Below are 14802 nucleotides of genomic sequence, written 5' to 3' on the forward strand. Positions count from 1 at the left end.
TGAGACAAAATTAAAAAAGAAAATTGGATCATTAATAACGAAATCGAAGATAGTTCATGTTAAAAAAATAAAATAAAATAAATTTTTAATTTTATAAAATTTAATAATATAGGAGTATAATAATTTTAATTATTAATATATATGTTTTTATATAAATAGGGTATGTTTTTGCCCTAATCAACACATCTACCTCCGCCGCCCTAACCAAACGCTTCTTCTTATTATTATTATTATTATTTTTTTCACTTATTATTCCCCATTCTTTCAACTCTTCCTTCTTCCGCACAGGCTCCTAATACTTAAACCAAACCCTAGTAAAGCCCTAGCTGTTCGTTCGACCTCATGAGACCTCCCAGGGGGCGCGGCGGCTTCAGGGGCGGCAGAGATGGCGGCTTCAGAGGTGGCAGAGATGGCGGCTTTAGGGGTGGCAGAGGTGGCGGCCGTTTTCCTCCTCGTGACGAAGGCCCTCCCTCCGAAGTTGTCGGTCTCTCTCTTTCTCCCTTGCTTTGTCTTCTTTCACTGCGATCTTTTCTTTTCTTTTCTTTTTTCTCCTTTGAGTTACCACTAAAACATACGGACTAACTTACCTGTGCAGAGATCTCGAGCTTTCTTCATGCTTGCGAGGGCGATGCAGTGACAAAGCTGACGAACGAGAAGATACCCTACTTCAATGCTCCGATTTACACTCAGAATAAGACTCAGATCGGTAAAGTAGACGAAATTTTTGGTCCCATCAATGAATGCGTGAGTGTATATACCTTCCCTCCACACCTGATTTCGAGTTTCACGTCGCTTCATGGTTTTGTATGAATTAGTCTTTATGGTGATATTGCAGTATTTTTCTATCAAAATGATGGAGGGCATTGTTGCTACCTCATATTCTGCGGGTGACAAATTCTTCATCGACCCAGCTAAGCTTTTGCCACTTGCAAGATTTCTTCCCCAGCCAAAGTACGTTCATTCCTTGCTTGTTCTGCATCCATTAACTCTTTCTATATAACTATAACATGATATCTGCTTTCTATTCTAATTATGTGGAATGTGTTGCAAATTGTAAGATTTAACAGCCATCCATGGTTGACATATAGATGCAGTGTCACTGTGTTAGGGTGGACATTGATGTGGTATGTCCAGGCATTTGCTTCTTCACAATTAGAAGATTTAATGCATTCCACATGCACAATATTGATGCATTTGTTATATGTAGGAAGGAAGCCTAATAAGCTCGAGATTCTTGCTGTCTAGTATTCTATTCCATTCTTTGTTTATCTCTGCCCATCTTTTCCAAGCACTTGTGATGATTGTTTCGCCCCCACCCCCCGCCCCCCCCTTCTCTCCCTCCAATCTGTTTTTTCTTGTTTTTCTCCCGTTCTTTTCTGCTATTTTACTATCTTCTTTCCTTATTTTCCTCCGTTTGTATCTGTGGATCTAAGAGCTATTTTTTACTTCTTCGTCTATCAATAATGATTTACCTTAGGGCCCATTATTTATATGAATGCAGGATGCTGGTTAATGTAGCTAGCTAGCCTTTGTTGTGTGTATGCCACAAGAACTAAATAATGACATTGGTCTGTTGTAAAAGATGTGATCATTTTCAGTGGTAATTCACATGCGTTTATGCTGAATTGATTTGACAGGGGGCAACCGCAAGGTTCTAGAGGGGGGCGTGGAGGTGGAAGAGGAGGGGGTGCAAGAGGTGGTCGTGGTGGTCGTGGAGGTGGCCGTGGAAGAGGTCCTCCAAGGGGTGGTTCAAGAGGTGGTAGTCGTGGTGGTTTCAGGGGCAGAGGAAGATTTTAAAGTATTTGGGTGTGTTTTAAGCATTCTAATGTGAAGAAATTTCAAGTCCTATTTATCTATCAGCGATTAACTATTTAAGCCATTGGTAGTGTCCGTGCGTCTAAAGAATAGTTTTCTGTGGAAAACCCACCCCCCCCCCCCCCCCCTTTGTATGGTTGGCTTGGTCATTTTTCTGATGTGGAAGTGCTGCAGTTTTTGAACTGGAACATGCTAATATTATTTTGTTGTGTTTTGCCAATGGGGTCTGTTCCGCAAGAATCTGGCGAGAAAACAAATGAAAACCTGCCATCTTCAATAATGAAACTGTCGGAAACAAGACTCTGAATCAAAAACCAAACCAGTCAAAGTGAAGCCAAATTTGTAATTTAGAAGGTTGGGTTTTAGTTTGCTATTTTAATATTATGTTTAGGCAATATATACAAGACATAAAGTTGCTATGATATAAATGAAACTAGGGTGACCTAGTGGGTTGGAGTTCTATTTCTCCCATCCACCGCGTGTATATACGGTGAAATATACTCCCGGTTTCAATTGTGACAGTGGTCGATGAAAAGAAACAATAGATGAATGGAAGTGTCGCAAGTTGTTGTGTTAGTGATTGATTGATTAATTGATTGATTGCCTTGTCATTCTAATCTTGATATAGCTCCAACAGGCGGTGCATTCGTGTGGCCAAAAAAAAAAACACATTACAAAGACAGGCAGACACAGAGAAAGACAGAGAGACCTAAAGGGAAAATATAAGAAATGGACACTTGATAATTTAAGGAGGAGCTATAAATCCAAATAAATCACCAATAAATCATAAAGCCAACAAAAACAGCAGCACTGCACTTCCTGTAAGGTATCTACAAAGGGAAATCTCAATCACTACCTATAGGAACAATAATATTACAACCAATGCCAGAGGAACCAAAAACCCCTGTCCCTGTTTCAACAACAATCTTGAAGGGGGCGCGCTCGAGGTCGCAGCAACTATCTGGATGGTGAAATTACAGTTGCCTTGAGATATATTTTGATTTGTTACCACGGCTAGACCTTGAAAATTACAGCTCAGATCCTTTTGATTCTGGGCCTGGAAATACTCATTGAATGCATACGACGCATTGCTGTTGGCATCCAACCCATTGCAGGAGGAGCCATACCCAAGCGGAGTGCAGTCGGCGTATGTGCAGGCAAAATTAATATTTTCTGCGAGTTTGCTTAGGTCCTTGGCATCCGGCCTAAGCATGCACCACTGCTTTGGAAGATATTTCACATTTTCTGCAGCCACCAGATACTTATCCAATTGCTGTCCCGACAAGTCCATGGGGAACTTAGGCTGTCCATCATATCTGAAGATTCCCCAGTGGCGCTCGAAGTTACCTGGAGCTACACTCTTTCCATCCTCATCAAGAAGCCCAAACAAGTAAACTTCTATATAACCAGGGCGAAGAGGGGTTCCTCTATTACTTGCAAGTTTAGGTAAAAGCCCTCTGTAGAACCTCAAGGCGTTATTTATGTTGCCATTCCTGTCCCCATCTGTAGGCCACCCCACCTCCCCCACGAAAATGGGCATGTCACCATAACCAAGTGCTTTCAGGGACGAAACCAAGGTGTCAAAATTGGCATCAAAGACGTTGGTGTACTGCAGTCCGTTGTCCACAATAGGGTTGCTTACCCCATCAAAGAAGGCGTAGTCGAAGGGAAAATGTTCGTTGGCATAGAGACTCAAGAAAGGATATATATTCACCGTAAAGGGGGCCTTGTTTTGGTTTAAGAACTGAACAATCTGTGTCATCTGACCAAGGATATCCGGGCGAAATCTCCCAGCTGATGGGACTGGGTTGCCCTCTGGCGAACCATACACATCTGCATTCAAAGGCACGGTTGCCTTGATGGAGTCGGCATATCCTGCATCATTAAGAGCATTTTGAATGTTCTGAAGCGCTGGGAACGTTGTGTTCACAAAGGAGTTATTATAGGACGTAAGGAATGGTTCGTTGCCTACTGCCACATACCTGCATAAACAAAATCAGTAATGTTATAAATTCTACTGAAACCGCGGCAGATTAAGCTGGAAATTAAATACTATATTATTATACAACTAGACTATATATGAAATGCATATAATACAATTAACTACAAATTCCCTGGAATCTGTACTTAGAGAATTCTTATCTATTGTCAGGCAAAACCAATATTGAAGTTTCCTTTAACAAAGCAATTCCCTGAAAGTTGCCTAGAATGCCATATATGTTTTCTGCAAAGATATGAGATTTTGTGGGCTGACTTTGATCAAAGTAGAAAGTAAAGTTATCACTTGAGAAGAGCTTTATCATGAAAATCTTCAATCTGCATTGTTTCTTAATACATCTTCATTGCATTCATCAGGTACAACAGATACTGAAAGAAATCACTAAGAACACAGGGCAAGGCAACACAAATTATTGTTATCTATCCAGCGGGTTTACACAGCTGCTTGGAAAATTCAATAAGGATTCATGTCAATTGAATCACACAAATTCCAAGAGCGGCATCCTGTACTTTTATTTATACACATCCGAATGTAGAAACGTTTCAAACACAAGCATATAGGAAAAAATAAGGCAGGAAGGCTGGGGTCAGCAGTAGATGGGAAGAAAATCAAGCATTCAACCAATACAAAAACACAAATGCAACCAAAGTAACTAGATGCCGAATAAAGATAGATGGATAGATATCCTTGATTCGATGGAGGAGGTGAGGTAATCTCAGTAAGTTGGGAACAAGTTTATCATCTAAAAAAAAGTCAGATCCAAGAAAGCTAGGGTAGAGAGAAGAGAAATGTGGTACTTGATATTTACGCCGCCGTTGAAATTGTAACGGGTGATGTTACGCCTGACCCAGGACTTGGCTCGATCAAAGTTGCCCATGGCAGAAAGCATGTCATTAGGGATTGCAACCATGACCTCAATATTGGTGCCAGCGAGGGCGCTCATGGTGGAGTCGTCCGCATCGAATAGCTTCACCTTGGTGATTCCGTTGTCTTTGAGCATTTGCACCACCACTTTGGGGGGCAACTTGTGGGCAGCCATGGTACCCCAGTTCACACCAAGGCCCTCGCCTTGATCCAAAACTCCGAAGCCCCAGAGGAATAATAATAGATGGAAGAAGAAAGGACGAAAGCGCGACATTGATATTGACATTGTTTGCGAGAAAAAAAAAAAGAAAAGAAAAGGGATTGGATGGAGATTTTGATATTTTGCTTTAGCGGCGGAAAGGAAATATATTTTGCAAAAAGGGGGCAAAGAAAATGAAAAAGAGAGAGAAAGAAGAAGCAGGAGGCTCTGACTCTGCTCTGGGTAGAAGGTAGAGGCGTTGAAACAAGCAACTCCAAGCAAAGTGGATGGAAGCAGCGGAGATAATGAATCTTGAGGAGAAGATAAAGGGGCAATAGTATTGTATTGTATTGTATATTGGGTTGGGTTGGGTTGGGCTGGGAGAGAGGGAGGAAGGAAAAGAAGGGGCGTGGGTGTGAATCCGGCCGGAAACGATGAATAACAGACAGAGAGGGTGATGGGGATGGAGGAGATGAATGTGTGTGGGGAATGGGGATTGCTTGCCGTTGCCGGAGTGGATTGGATTGGAACGTGCCAGACTTTGTGGGAGGGAGGGAGGGAACTGCCTGCCAGCCAAGCCAAGCCAAGCCAAGCCAAGCCAAATGGTAAGAGTATGCAGCGGCGGCGGACGCGTAAAAAGAGTGCAGATCGGATTAGTGGGGGGAGAGATTCTCGACTCGGATTCGTGGGTGGGTGGGTGCTTATTATTACGTGTGCGTGTCTATTCTATGTTCCATTCCTGATTTATTTATTTATGCTTGATAACCATTCCTCGTAATTATTGATTGTATTTGTGTTAGAAAATGTATTAAGTAATTCAATTCCCCCTGGACGCACGGACGAAACCTCCCGCTCCACTCCCCAGGCGGGGCGGGCCATGCGGCGGCTGTGGCGACCGACCTCAAATACAAGCAGCAGCAGCAGCAGCAAATTAAGGAGGCCAATTGGCCAAGCCAGCCAAGATGAGTTTAAAAACCCTAATTTTGAAATCCGAGTTCATCTGACCGTTGGGTATATTAGATGAGGTCAAGTCCAGGAGAACCAAAACCCACGCGTTACGCGTACACTTCACTACAATAATATTAATACTACTCCTACTATCTATCCACACCCCCACGGCCCACGGGCACTTCCTCCCTCCGATAAACTAGTATTATTATTATTAGAAATAAATAATATCAGGAAACAAGATATGCAAATAATAAAAATATTTACATAATAATAAAAAATATAATAACATATTTAATATTATGTATACTTATTAAAAAAAATGGATATTTTCGAAGCGGAAAAAATATTATATTTTTAGTCGGTTACATTTATCATCGGTTATTATTGTGATATGAGCAAAACAATTAGGTGCTTTTTTTGAAAAAAAAAACAAAATAAATTATTCTATTAAGAAATATAAAAAAGTTGCATCGGTGGGGCAAATCTTACAACCGACCATGCCAGCCCTACCCTACTGACTGTCTTATTATTATTTCAAATGTTCCTGTCTATTCTATTCTATGCTGTGGGGAGATGAGATGAGGAATTCAAATTGGCGCGGCCGTCTCGTCTCGTCAGCAACCGTTGGGTTTGACTTGATTTGTTTGCGACGAAAGGAAAGAGAAAGGGTGGGCCCAGATCCAGATCAGCCCGGCTAAATTTAAATTGGGATATCTGATCGCCAAACCATCCCCAATCATTTGTACTGGTAATTACTAATTTAATTAGTAATTAATCGTGGGAAAGAAAGTTCAAAGGAAGAGCCAGATTCCGTCATCCAACGGCTATTTCTATTTCCAGTTACGACGATTGGAAATCTCATTTTCTTTGGGTGTTTTAAAGTTGAAATTCAATCCTCCATGACACTTCTACTATTCATTTTAATAATCAAACAAATAAATAAAATGCATTCATTGATTTTCCATCACAAAATAATAAAAATACAAGCACCGAGACCAGCAATATATACATATATATATATATATATAGCAACCGTAACATTGGAAGTACAATAGATAAGTATTAATTTTGAGTTTGTACAAACCTAAAAAATAATGAAAAAAAAAAAATATATTTAAGTGCAATGAATACCCACCACAAATATATTTAAGTTCTTGAAGGAATTGTTGATCAATACAACATGTTTGAGAAATTTCAAAGCATAGAAGAGTTTTAGAAAACTTCTCGCCACAATATTATTCAAGAGAGCACTCAGTACATATATATACAATTGAAGGAAAGGAAGGAGAGAGGAAGTTTTTATGCTAACAAACTAAATTCTCTTTAACAAACTAAAGGAAAAAACGGCAAAGAGAAGAAGAATGAGCTGTGAATGGATTGGACATAACAAATAATTATACAACAAAGAACCGAAAAAGTTAAAAAAAGCCTTTATGGATCTACTTCTTCTTCATCTTGATTTTCACACTTGCTCCTGAAGCCATGCGAGATCAAACAAAGCTTGGTGTGCAGAGGTTGAAACACAAAACCAAGAAGAGTTTAGTGAAGATGTCCGCTAATTGAGATTTGGACCTTACGTAATTAAGAGCAATGAAACCTTCCATGTATCACTGTCGAACTTAATGACATGCAATCTCTATATGCTTAGTCATTTCATGGAATACTGGATTAGCAGCAATATGCAGAGCAAACTTATTATCACAATGAAGAGGGATAGACTTTAGTACATGAAGCTTCAAGGCAGTAAACAGATACGAGAGCCAAAGCAATTCACAAGTTGTGGTTGTCATGCTCCTGTATTCAGCCTCAGTGAATGAATTGCTCACTGTGGGTTGCTTCTTGGCTTTCCATGAGATCAGATTAGACCCTAGGAACACGCAATACCCAATTATGGATTTTTTTGAATCTAGGCAAGTTCCTTAATCGGAATCACAGAATGCTTGAAATTGTAGTGTTGAATCAGCCGAGAATTGCAGATGGAGGTTCATAGATCTTTTAAGTATCAAAGAAAGTGTAATCCTGCCTTCCAATGAGCTACAAAAGGTTTATCCATAAACTGACTGAGTTGTTGGGTAGCAAACACTATTTTGGTCTGGAAAAATTCAAGTATAGAAGTCTTCAAATTAGTCTTCTATATCTGGTGGGATCTGAGAGGGAGTTTCCATTCTGAGAGGACAATCTCAACCCAGCAGGCAGTGGAGTAGATGTAGGTCTAGCATCGAGGATCTTGTGGTCTTCTAAAAGATCAAATATATATTTGGATTGAGACAACAACATTCCATCATCATGCTGTTTAATCTCAATGCCCAGAAAGAAACTAACATCCCCAAAATCCTTGATTGTGAAGGCTTCATGCAAGTATTCCTTCACTTCATGGATTAATTTTTCTGATGACCCTGTGAGTAATATATCATCGACATAAACAGTGAGAATGAGAATGTCTCTGTCATGGAATTTCACAAATAAGCAATGATCGTGTGAAGACTGTGTGAATCCAAAGGCGAACACTTTTTCTGTAAATGTCTTATACCATACACGGGGGGGCTTGCTTAAGTCCATACAAGGACTTCTTTAATCTGCAGACCAGACCATTTTGAGCCAAGTACCCAGGTGGTGGCTTAAGGTGTAACTCTTCATCAAAGTAGCTATGCAAGAAGGCATTATTCACATTTGTTTGTTGTATTTTCCATCCTTTTATCACTGCAACAACCAAAATCAATCTAACAGTTACACTTTTAACCACAGGAGCAAAGGATTCGCCAAAGTCTACTCCATGAACTTAGAGATATCATTTTGCCACTAGTCGTGCCTTATATATGTTCATTGAACCATCTATATCCTTCTTTATTCGAAAGATCCATTTGCATCCTATAGCTCTTTTCCCTTATGGCAGATGAGCCAATTCCCAAGTTTTGTTTTCCTCAAGGGCCTTCAACTCTTCTTTCATGGCTGATATCCAGTGAGTATGTTTGATAACTTCAAATTATGAGTAAGGTTCCACTTCACTAGAGTCATTAGACACCAAGCCACATGAGAACACATAATCTTGCATCCAAGTTGGTTTTCTAAGGGCTTTGTGAGGTCTTGGAGTTGGTTCAGTGGGTAAGGATGAATCATGGGTAGTGGTGTGTGATGGAGAGTTAGAAAGAAAAATGGAGGAAGGTTGATGATTAGGTTCTGAATTCAAATTTGGTGACAGAGAGCTTACCTCTAGGCTGACAGGCAGAGTTAAGGAGTTCTCTGCAGTGGCCTGAGAAGAGGAGCCAGCTAGAGCGAGATCCGTGGACTGAGAAAGGGGCAATTGAATGAGCAAGAACCCAAGTACCTGCATAGGGTAAGGAACAACTTACAGAAAGTGATTCAAAGAGTGTTTTCAACTTGTTTTGGGAATAGGTGTTCATAAAACACAACATCTCTAGAAATCAAGAATTTATTTGATTCAACATCTAAAAGCTTGTACCCTTTTGTTCCATCTACATACCTAATAAATATGCATTTTACAACACTTCTTTCAAGTTTAGTTTTTGATAGATTGGAGTTTAATGCAAAGCATAAACATCCAAAGACCCGAAGATGAATTAATGTGGGGTTGGTTTTATAGAGGATGTAGTAAGGAGATTTCCATTCTAGAATAGGTGTGGGAAGAAGATTAATTAGATAGGTGGCAGTGAGCAAGGCTTCCCCAAAATGAGGTAGACAACCCTGAATGAATAAGTAGGCTTCTCATCAGATGTTGATGTTTTCTCTCCACTCTCCCATTCTGCTGGGGATTACAAGGGTAGATTTTCTAGTGAATAATTTCATTTTTTTTGAAGTAATTGATAAAACATGTGGTTGGTGAATTCAGAGCCATTATCAATTTTAACTGTCTTCACATGGGCTTAGAACTGGTTTTGGATCAATTTTAGAAAAACTGCAAAGATGGATTGAGTTTGGGATTTGAGTTTCATGAGATAAGTCCAGGTCGCTCTATTGTGATCATCTAAAATTGTTAAGTAGTATCTACTACCATTGGATGAAATATTATAAGGTCCCCCCACACATCCAAATACAACAATTCAAAACAAGTTGAAGATATAGAAGAACTTTTATTGAATGAGAGTTTATTTTGTTTTGCAAAGTGACAAGTATCACAAGGAAAGTTAGGCAAAGCATTATCACTAAGGTTTGGTAGATGTTCTAACAGCTTTTGAGGGATGTCCTTGTAATGCCCCGATTTCGGAGTGTATAAAATAATATTATTATAACAAATAAATATTTTTATAATATTTTGGGATAAAGAAATTAATATTTTGGAATAAATTTTATTTCTATTTTGTATATTAATTATAATTATAATCACTGTTAAAACAAATAAATATCAATATCAATAAAAATAAATATAAATATAAATATAACTTAAATTAAATTATATTATATAGAATATAATAATAATAAATAGATAGCGTTGATTGAAATGATAATGATGATGGATGATAATGTTAACGATTATAATAATAATAATAATAAGATTAATAATAAGTATAATATAATAATATATATATATATATATATATATAAACAAACTCAAATCTTACGAAGGCAACAGAAGAACTGAAAGCAGAGGAAGAAAGAAAAAAAAAATTTAGTCGTCTGATTTTAAATTCGACTTTGGTATTGTATTTTTTACTATACGTAAAATTTAATAATGAATTTTAATAATTTAGATATTGGGTATATTAAATTAAAAATTCTTCAAAAATTCATAATTGACTATTTGACTATTTAATCGATCAATTTCTTTAGCAAATAGCTTATTCGTAGTTCTAGCGTTATATTTTGAGAATTTCGTATCGATCCGAGCCGAATTGAAAACGGAAATGTACTGAAGCTGCCTATTTGTTCATATCTTTAAATATTTTTACTTAATAATCGGGCGATATAAATATTATGAGGTATAAGAGTTTTATAGCTAAAATATCGTATTCTACCAAATATAAAAGTTTGAAACCCAACGAGCTAATTATAGAAATTAGCTTTTGAATAAGCAGATAGCTCCTATGAATAAACATATAGCTCATCTGATTTGAGTAAATAATGGGGCAGGGGTATGTTGGAGGAGATTTGGGTGAGATTGCAAAAGTTAGAGAGTGTCGATAAGAGGTAAACAATAAGAAATTAAATCTAATTTTAAGAAATTAGTATGCATGTTGCATGCGATTCTGATTAATATGCTAATGTGATATTATGTGAATCATTTTGTCAGTGCATGTATATATTTATATATATGTGTGCGTATGCATGTGAAAGACTTCATGGTTTATGATATTTGATCGCGTCGGTGAATTTATGAAAATAAGGATAGGTGAGCGGTCTCACCAGCCCTTTTTGATAAATACACTTATTTGACATGCTGTATACATATTGCACAGTTTATCGGTTATATTTTATGGATCTATCGTTTAGTCGCCGTGTGCGGTAGCACTAGGCGAGGGCATCATCTGGGGTTAGAATATTCGACCTCGATGTATCGTAACACTTTGGCGATAGTGGACGATAGTAGTCGGACAACTGGGTGACTTAGTCACACGGTCATTCAGGGATTAGACCCATTGTAGTTGAGACGTATTTGATCTAGTTTGTGTTCGGTGTTGTTCCACTAATTGGAGTAGCTACTAGTGAGGTCTACCGGTAGTTTAGGATCATATGTCAAACTCCAAGCGTGATCCCGTTAGGGCACGCGAGGAGGAGTAGAGTTTCCGTGTTTCCATTGGGTGATTCCAGGTTGCACGGATTCTACTATATTACATGAGATAGAGCTAGTAAGTGAGGGTCCTATATTCACTATCTCAGACTATGGGGCGTCTTGTGGTTAATGGCGACAACGTTCGGCTATCCATGTATTGATTTTGGGAGTCGTATGGTGAGTATATGAAAGTGACCGGATGACCATTATATTATTATGGGTTTATCATGTCCTTCTTTGAGCCGATGATTTTTCGGCTATTTATTGATGATGGTCCAGTGAGCCTATTGTTATGGAGCCGAGGTTACTCCAATTGCTCACTTTAGCGGATATATATATGTGTGCATGTGCATTATTGTCGAGTTTGATATCTTTGTTGCATCATTTCACTATTGGCATGACATGACACGTATTTTATGATTGACGAAAATTAGACTTTATTTTAAAAGGTATAACATGACATATTTCATGTTAGTTCTTAACATAAATTTAATTCTATACTGCTTTTAAGAAAAATATTTGGTTCAAGTATGCATGGCACCTCCGGGACAGGGGACGTCTTGGAATATAGAAAGACGGGCTGAGTGAGTGAACTTACATCTATTGTATCATATGTAATTTTTAACCGGAAAAACCTTTTGTTTAGGAGTGTGTTTTGTAAATATTCATAAATCAGATTTTGTTATATAATTATGCGCTTTTATGGTTAATTTTAGCCTTAACACTGTATTGTGGGGCCTGAAGTAGGAGGTAACGACCTCATGATGCAGTGTGGCGGTAGCATTTCCAGTGTGAGTCAACTGGGGGTGTTACAGTCCTAATCTGAGGTGTCAGGGAGATCTAAGAGTAGAGATGAAGAGTAACTGATGATGTGATTCTTGGGTAAGGTGGTAGAGGTGTCCTTTGAGCCTGCCCCTCCCGACCATGTTTTCACTTTGCTGGACCTGAATGACACAAGTATCAACCTGAAAGGTCACACAAACTTTTGAATCCTAGCAGAGCTTGAATATGTAATTAATGCAATAGTTAAAGGTGGACACAAAATACACATTATGTTAAATAAAAAATGAGTTTAGATGGACTGTGCCTGTATGATATGCCAGCTGAATTGCTCTATTTGGCATGTGAATCGTGACAGGTTTCCTCAAGGGGTTAGGTGTTGAAAATGCAACATCGTGTTGCTCACATGGAAAGTTGCTCCTGAATCTAAGATCCATGTCCCTGTACTCAAACTCATAATACTGACATTGATAAGCTCATTACCTGCATGTTCAGACTCTACCAAGTTGAGTTGATCTATTGGAGTGTCGCTATTTCCCCCAAGAGCTTTACTTATTTCCCTTTTAATCAATTCAGCGATGGAATCTGAGGACCAAGAGGATCCATACGAGCCAATAGTACCATCATCAATGAGATTTAGAGTAGTTGCAACATTGTGGTTGTTCACCTTTATTCCTTCATTCTTTCATTTTTCCTGCATAGCTTTGAACCACTCAGGGGTTCCATGCAACTTGAAGCATGTTTCCTTTGTGTGTCCTGTCTTCTTACAGTGATCACAAAACAATATTTCTTTTGTCAATTCTCTTTTTCTCAAAGGCCTTAAAAGACATCTTGTGTGAGTTCATCAGGACTGTATGTGATGTTTCTTGCATGAAACCTTGAATTTCTTGTTGTTTCTCAATGCTATAAAGCATAGCATAGACTTTGTTCATAGGGGGCAAAGGGTCCTGCATCAGGATCTGACTTTTTACAGAGTCATAACAATCATTTAAGCCTATAAGAAATTGAATTAGTTGTTGCCTATGAATATATTCTTTCATTTCATTCTTGTTTTCAGGTATATGAGCCAAACATCGTATTTCATCCCACACATTCTTCATTTTTGTGAAGTAAGCAGATAAACTCATGTTACCGTGGACAGTGTTTGACACTTCTCTCTAAAGCTGGTAGCTCAAAGGACCATTGCATTGTTCATACTTTTTCCTTTAGAATATCCCACAGTTCTTTGCTTGTATTGACATATCCAAAGGAATCAACAAGGTTTGGGGAAATGGAGTTTAAAATCTATTGTAGGATCATGTTGTCTGTCCTTTCCTAGATGGCAGCAGCAACAACTTCAGTTGGCTTTGGGATGCTTCATGTGACAAATCCAGTTTTGCCTTTGGCAACCAAGGCACGCAAAATTCTTCTACTCCAGATTAGATAATTGGAGTCACTTAGTTGGGTGGTAATCAACATCATCTCAGGATGATCTGAAGAAGGAAGCTCCATGTGAGAAATAAAGCTCACAACTGGGCGTGAAAGGTTTGACATCGTAGCAGATGCAGATGAGGGGCTTGAATCCATTTTGGAGAATATATAGAAAGATTAGAGCTGCTCTGATATCATGAGAAATTTCAAAGCATAGAGGAATTTTTGGAAAACTTCTCACCACAATATTATTCAAGAGAGCACGCAGTACATATATACAATTGATGGAGAGGAAGGAGAGGAGAAGCTTCTATGCTAACAAACTAGATTCTCTCTAACAAACTAAATAAAGAAACAACAAAGAGAAGGAGAATGGACTACGAATGGATTGGACCTAACAAATGATAATACAACAAAGAGCCCAAGAAGTTACAAAAGGCCTTTATGGATCTACCACAAATATATTTAAGTACTTGAAGGAATTGTTGATCAATACAACATGTTCACACACAATTGTTCAGTCATTTTTTTTTTTATCGACCATTTTTATTTTACACAACAAAAATAAAGGAGCTTTTGATTAACATATCATGCCCACACATTCACAAGTATTCAATTCAATCACCAATCACCAAATCTAGTTTGCTTTTATCACCGGTGAAAGATTAGATGGATCGATGCTGGATGGATAATACCGCAGAAACAACTACAACTACACCTTCACCTTCACTTGTGAATTGTGATTGCCCCTCACCTCCCGCTAGTGAAAGTTCTTTTTCCGACAATTGGATGTTGTGTGTGTTAGCTAGCTTGCTCGCATTAATTTGTACGTAGTGCCAACTGCTTCTTCCTCCACGGGATTCATTCAGCTCGTTTATGCTTCTATGAAGATTTTGACGAGATTGAAGAAGAATCAGACAAGCTTGCTTGTATTTAACGAGGTCTGAAATTGAACAATTTCTCTTGTTTCTTGTATTTATTTTTTATTCTCTCCTTAAGCCCATTTTGTAGCCTAACTCCCTTTAGTTGTCGTTTAGTGAGGTTGTTGGGGGTGGTTAA

The 14802-nt window shown here is 38.4% G+C and overlaps 2 protein-coding genes across 3 annotated transcripts; one reads left to right on the forward strand and one right to left on the reverse strand.

Moving 5' to 3' along the window:
* The first annotated feature begins 202 nt into the window (after window positions 1-202).
* Window positions 203-2035, forward strand: LOC127258732 (putative H/ACA ribonucleoprotein complex subunit 1-like protein 1). Of its 2 annotated transcripts, none has more exons than XM_051285694.1 (4): window positions 203-484; window positions 596-750; window positions 836-951; window positions 1638-2035. In XM_051285694.1, exons 1-4 carry the CDS (start codon window positions 343-345, stop codon window positions 1795-1797), a joined length of 573 nt encoding a protein of 190 aa, XP_051141651.1. In that variant the 5' UTR covers window positions 203-342; the 3' UTR covers window positions 1798-2035. The 2 variants fall into 2 exon arrangements, with proteins under 2 accessions (XP_051141651.1, XP_051141659.1); XM_051285702.1 differs by having other exon boundaries at window positions 209-484; window positions 596-744.
* A 503-nt stretch (window positions 2036-2538) lies between these two features.
* LOC127258725 (glucan endo-1,3-beta-glucosidase 8-like) lies at window positions 2539-5589 on the reverse strand. The gene is made up of 2 exons (XM_051285680.1): window positions 4612-5589; window positions 2539-3797 (listed from the first exon to the last, which is right to left on the reverse strand). Exons 1-2 carry the CDS (start codon window positions 4962-4964, stop codon window positions 2672-2674), a joined length of 1479 nt encoding a protein of 492 aa, XP_051141637.1. The 5' UTR covers window positions 4965-5589; the 3' UTR covers window positions 2539-2671.
* Between the last annotated feature and the right edge of the window lie 9213 nt (window positions 5590-14802).

The sequence above is a fragment of the Andrographis paniculata genome, unplaced genomic scaffold (genome assembly GCF_009805555.1).
Source record: "Andrographis paniculata isolate CXL003 unplaced genomic scaffold, ASM980555v1 Contig14END, whole genome shotgun sequence".
Taxonomy (NCBI): domain Eukaryota; kingdom Viridiplantae; phylum Streptophyta; class Magnoliopsida; order Lamiales; family Acanthaceae; genus Andrographis; species Andrographis paniculata.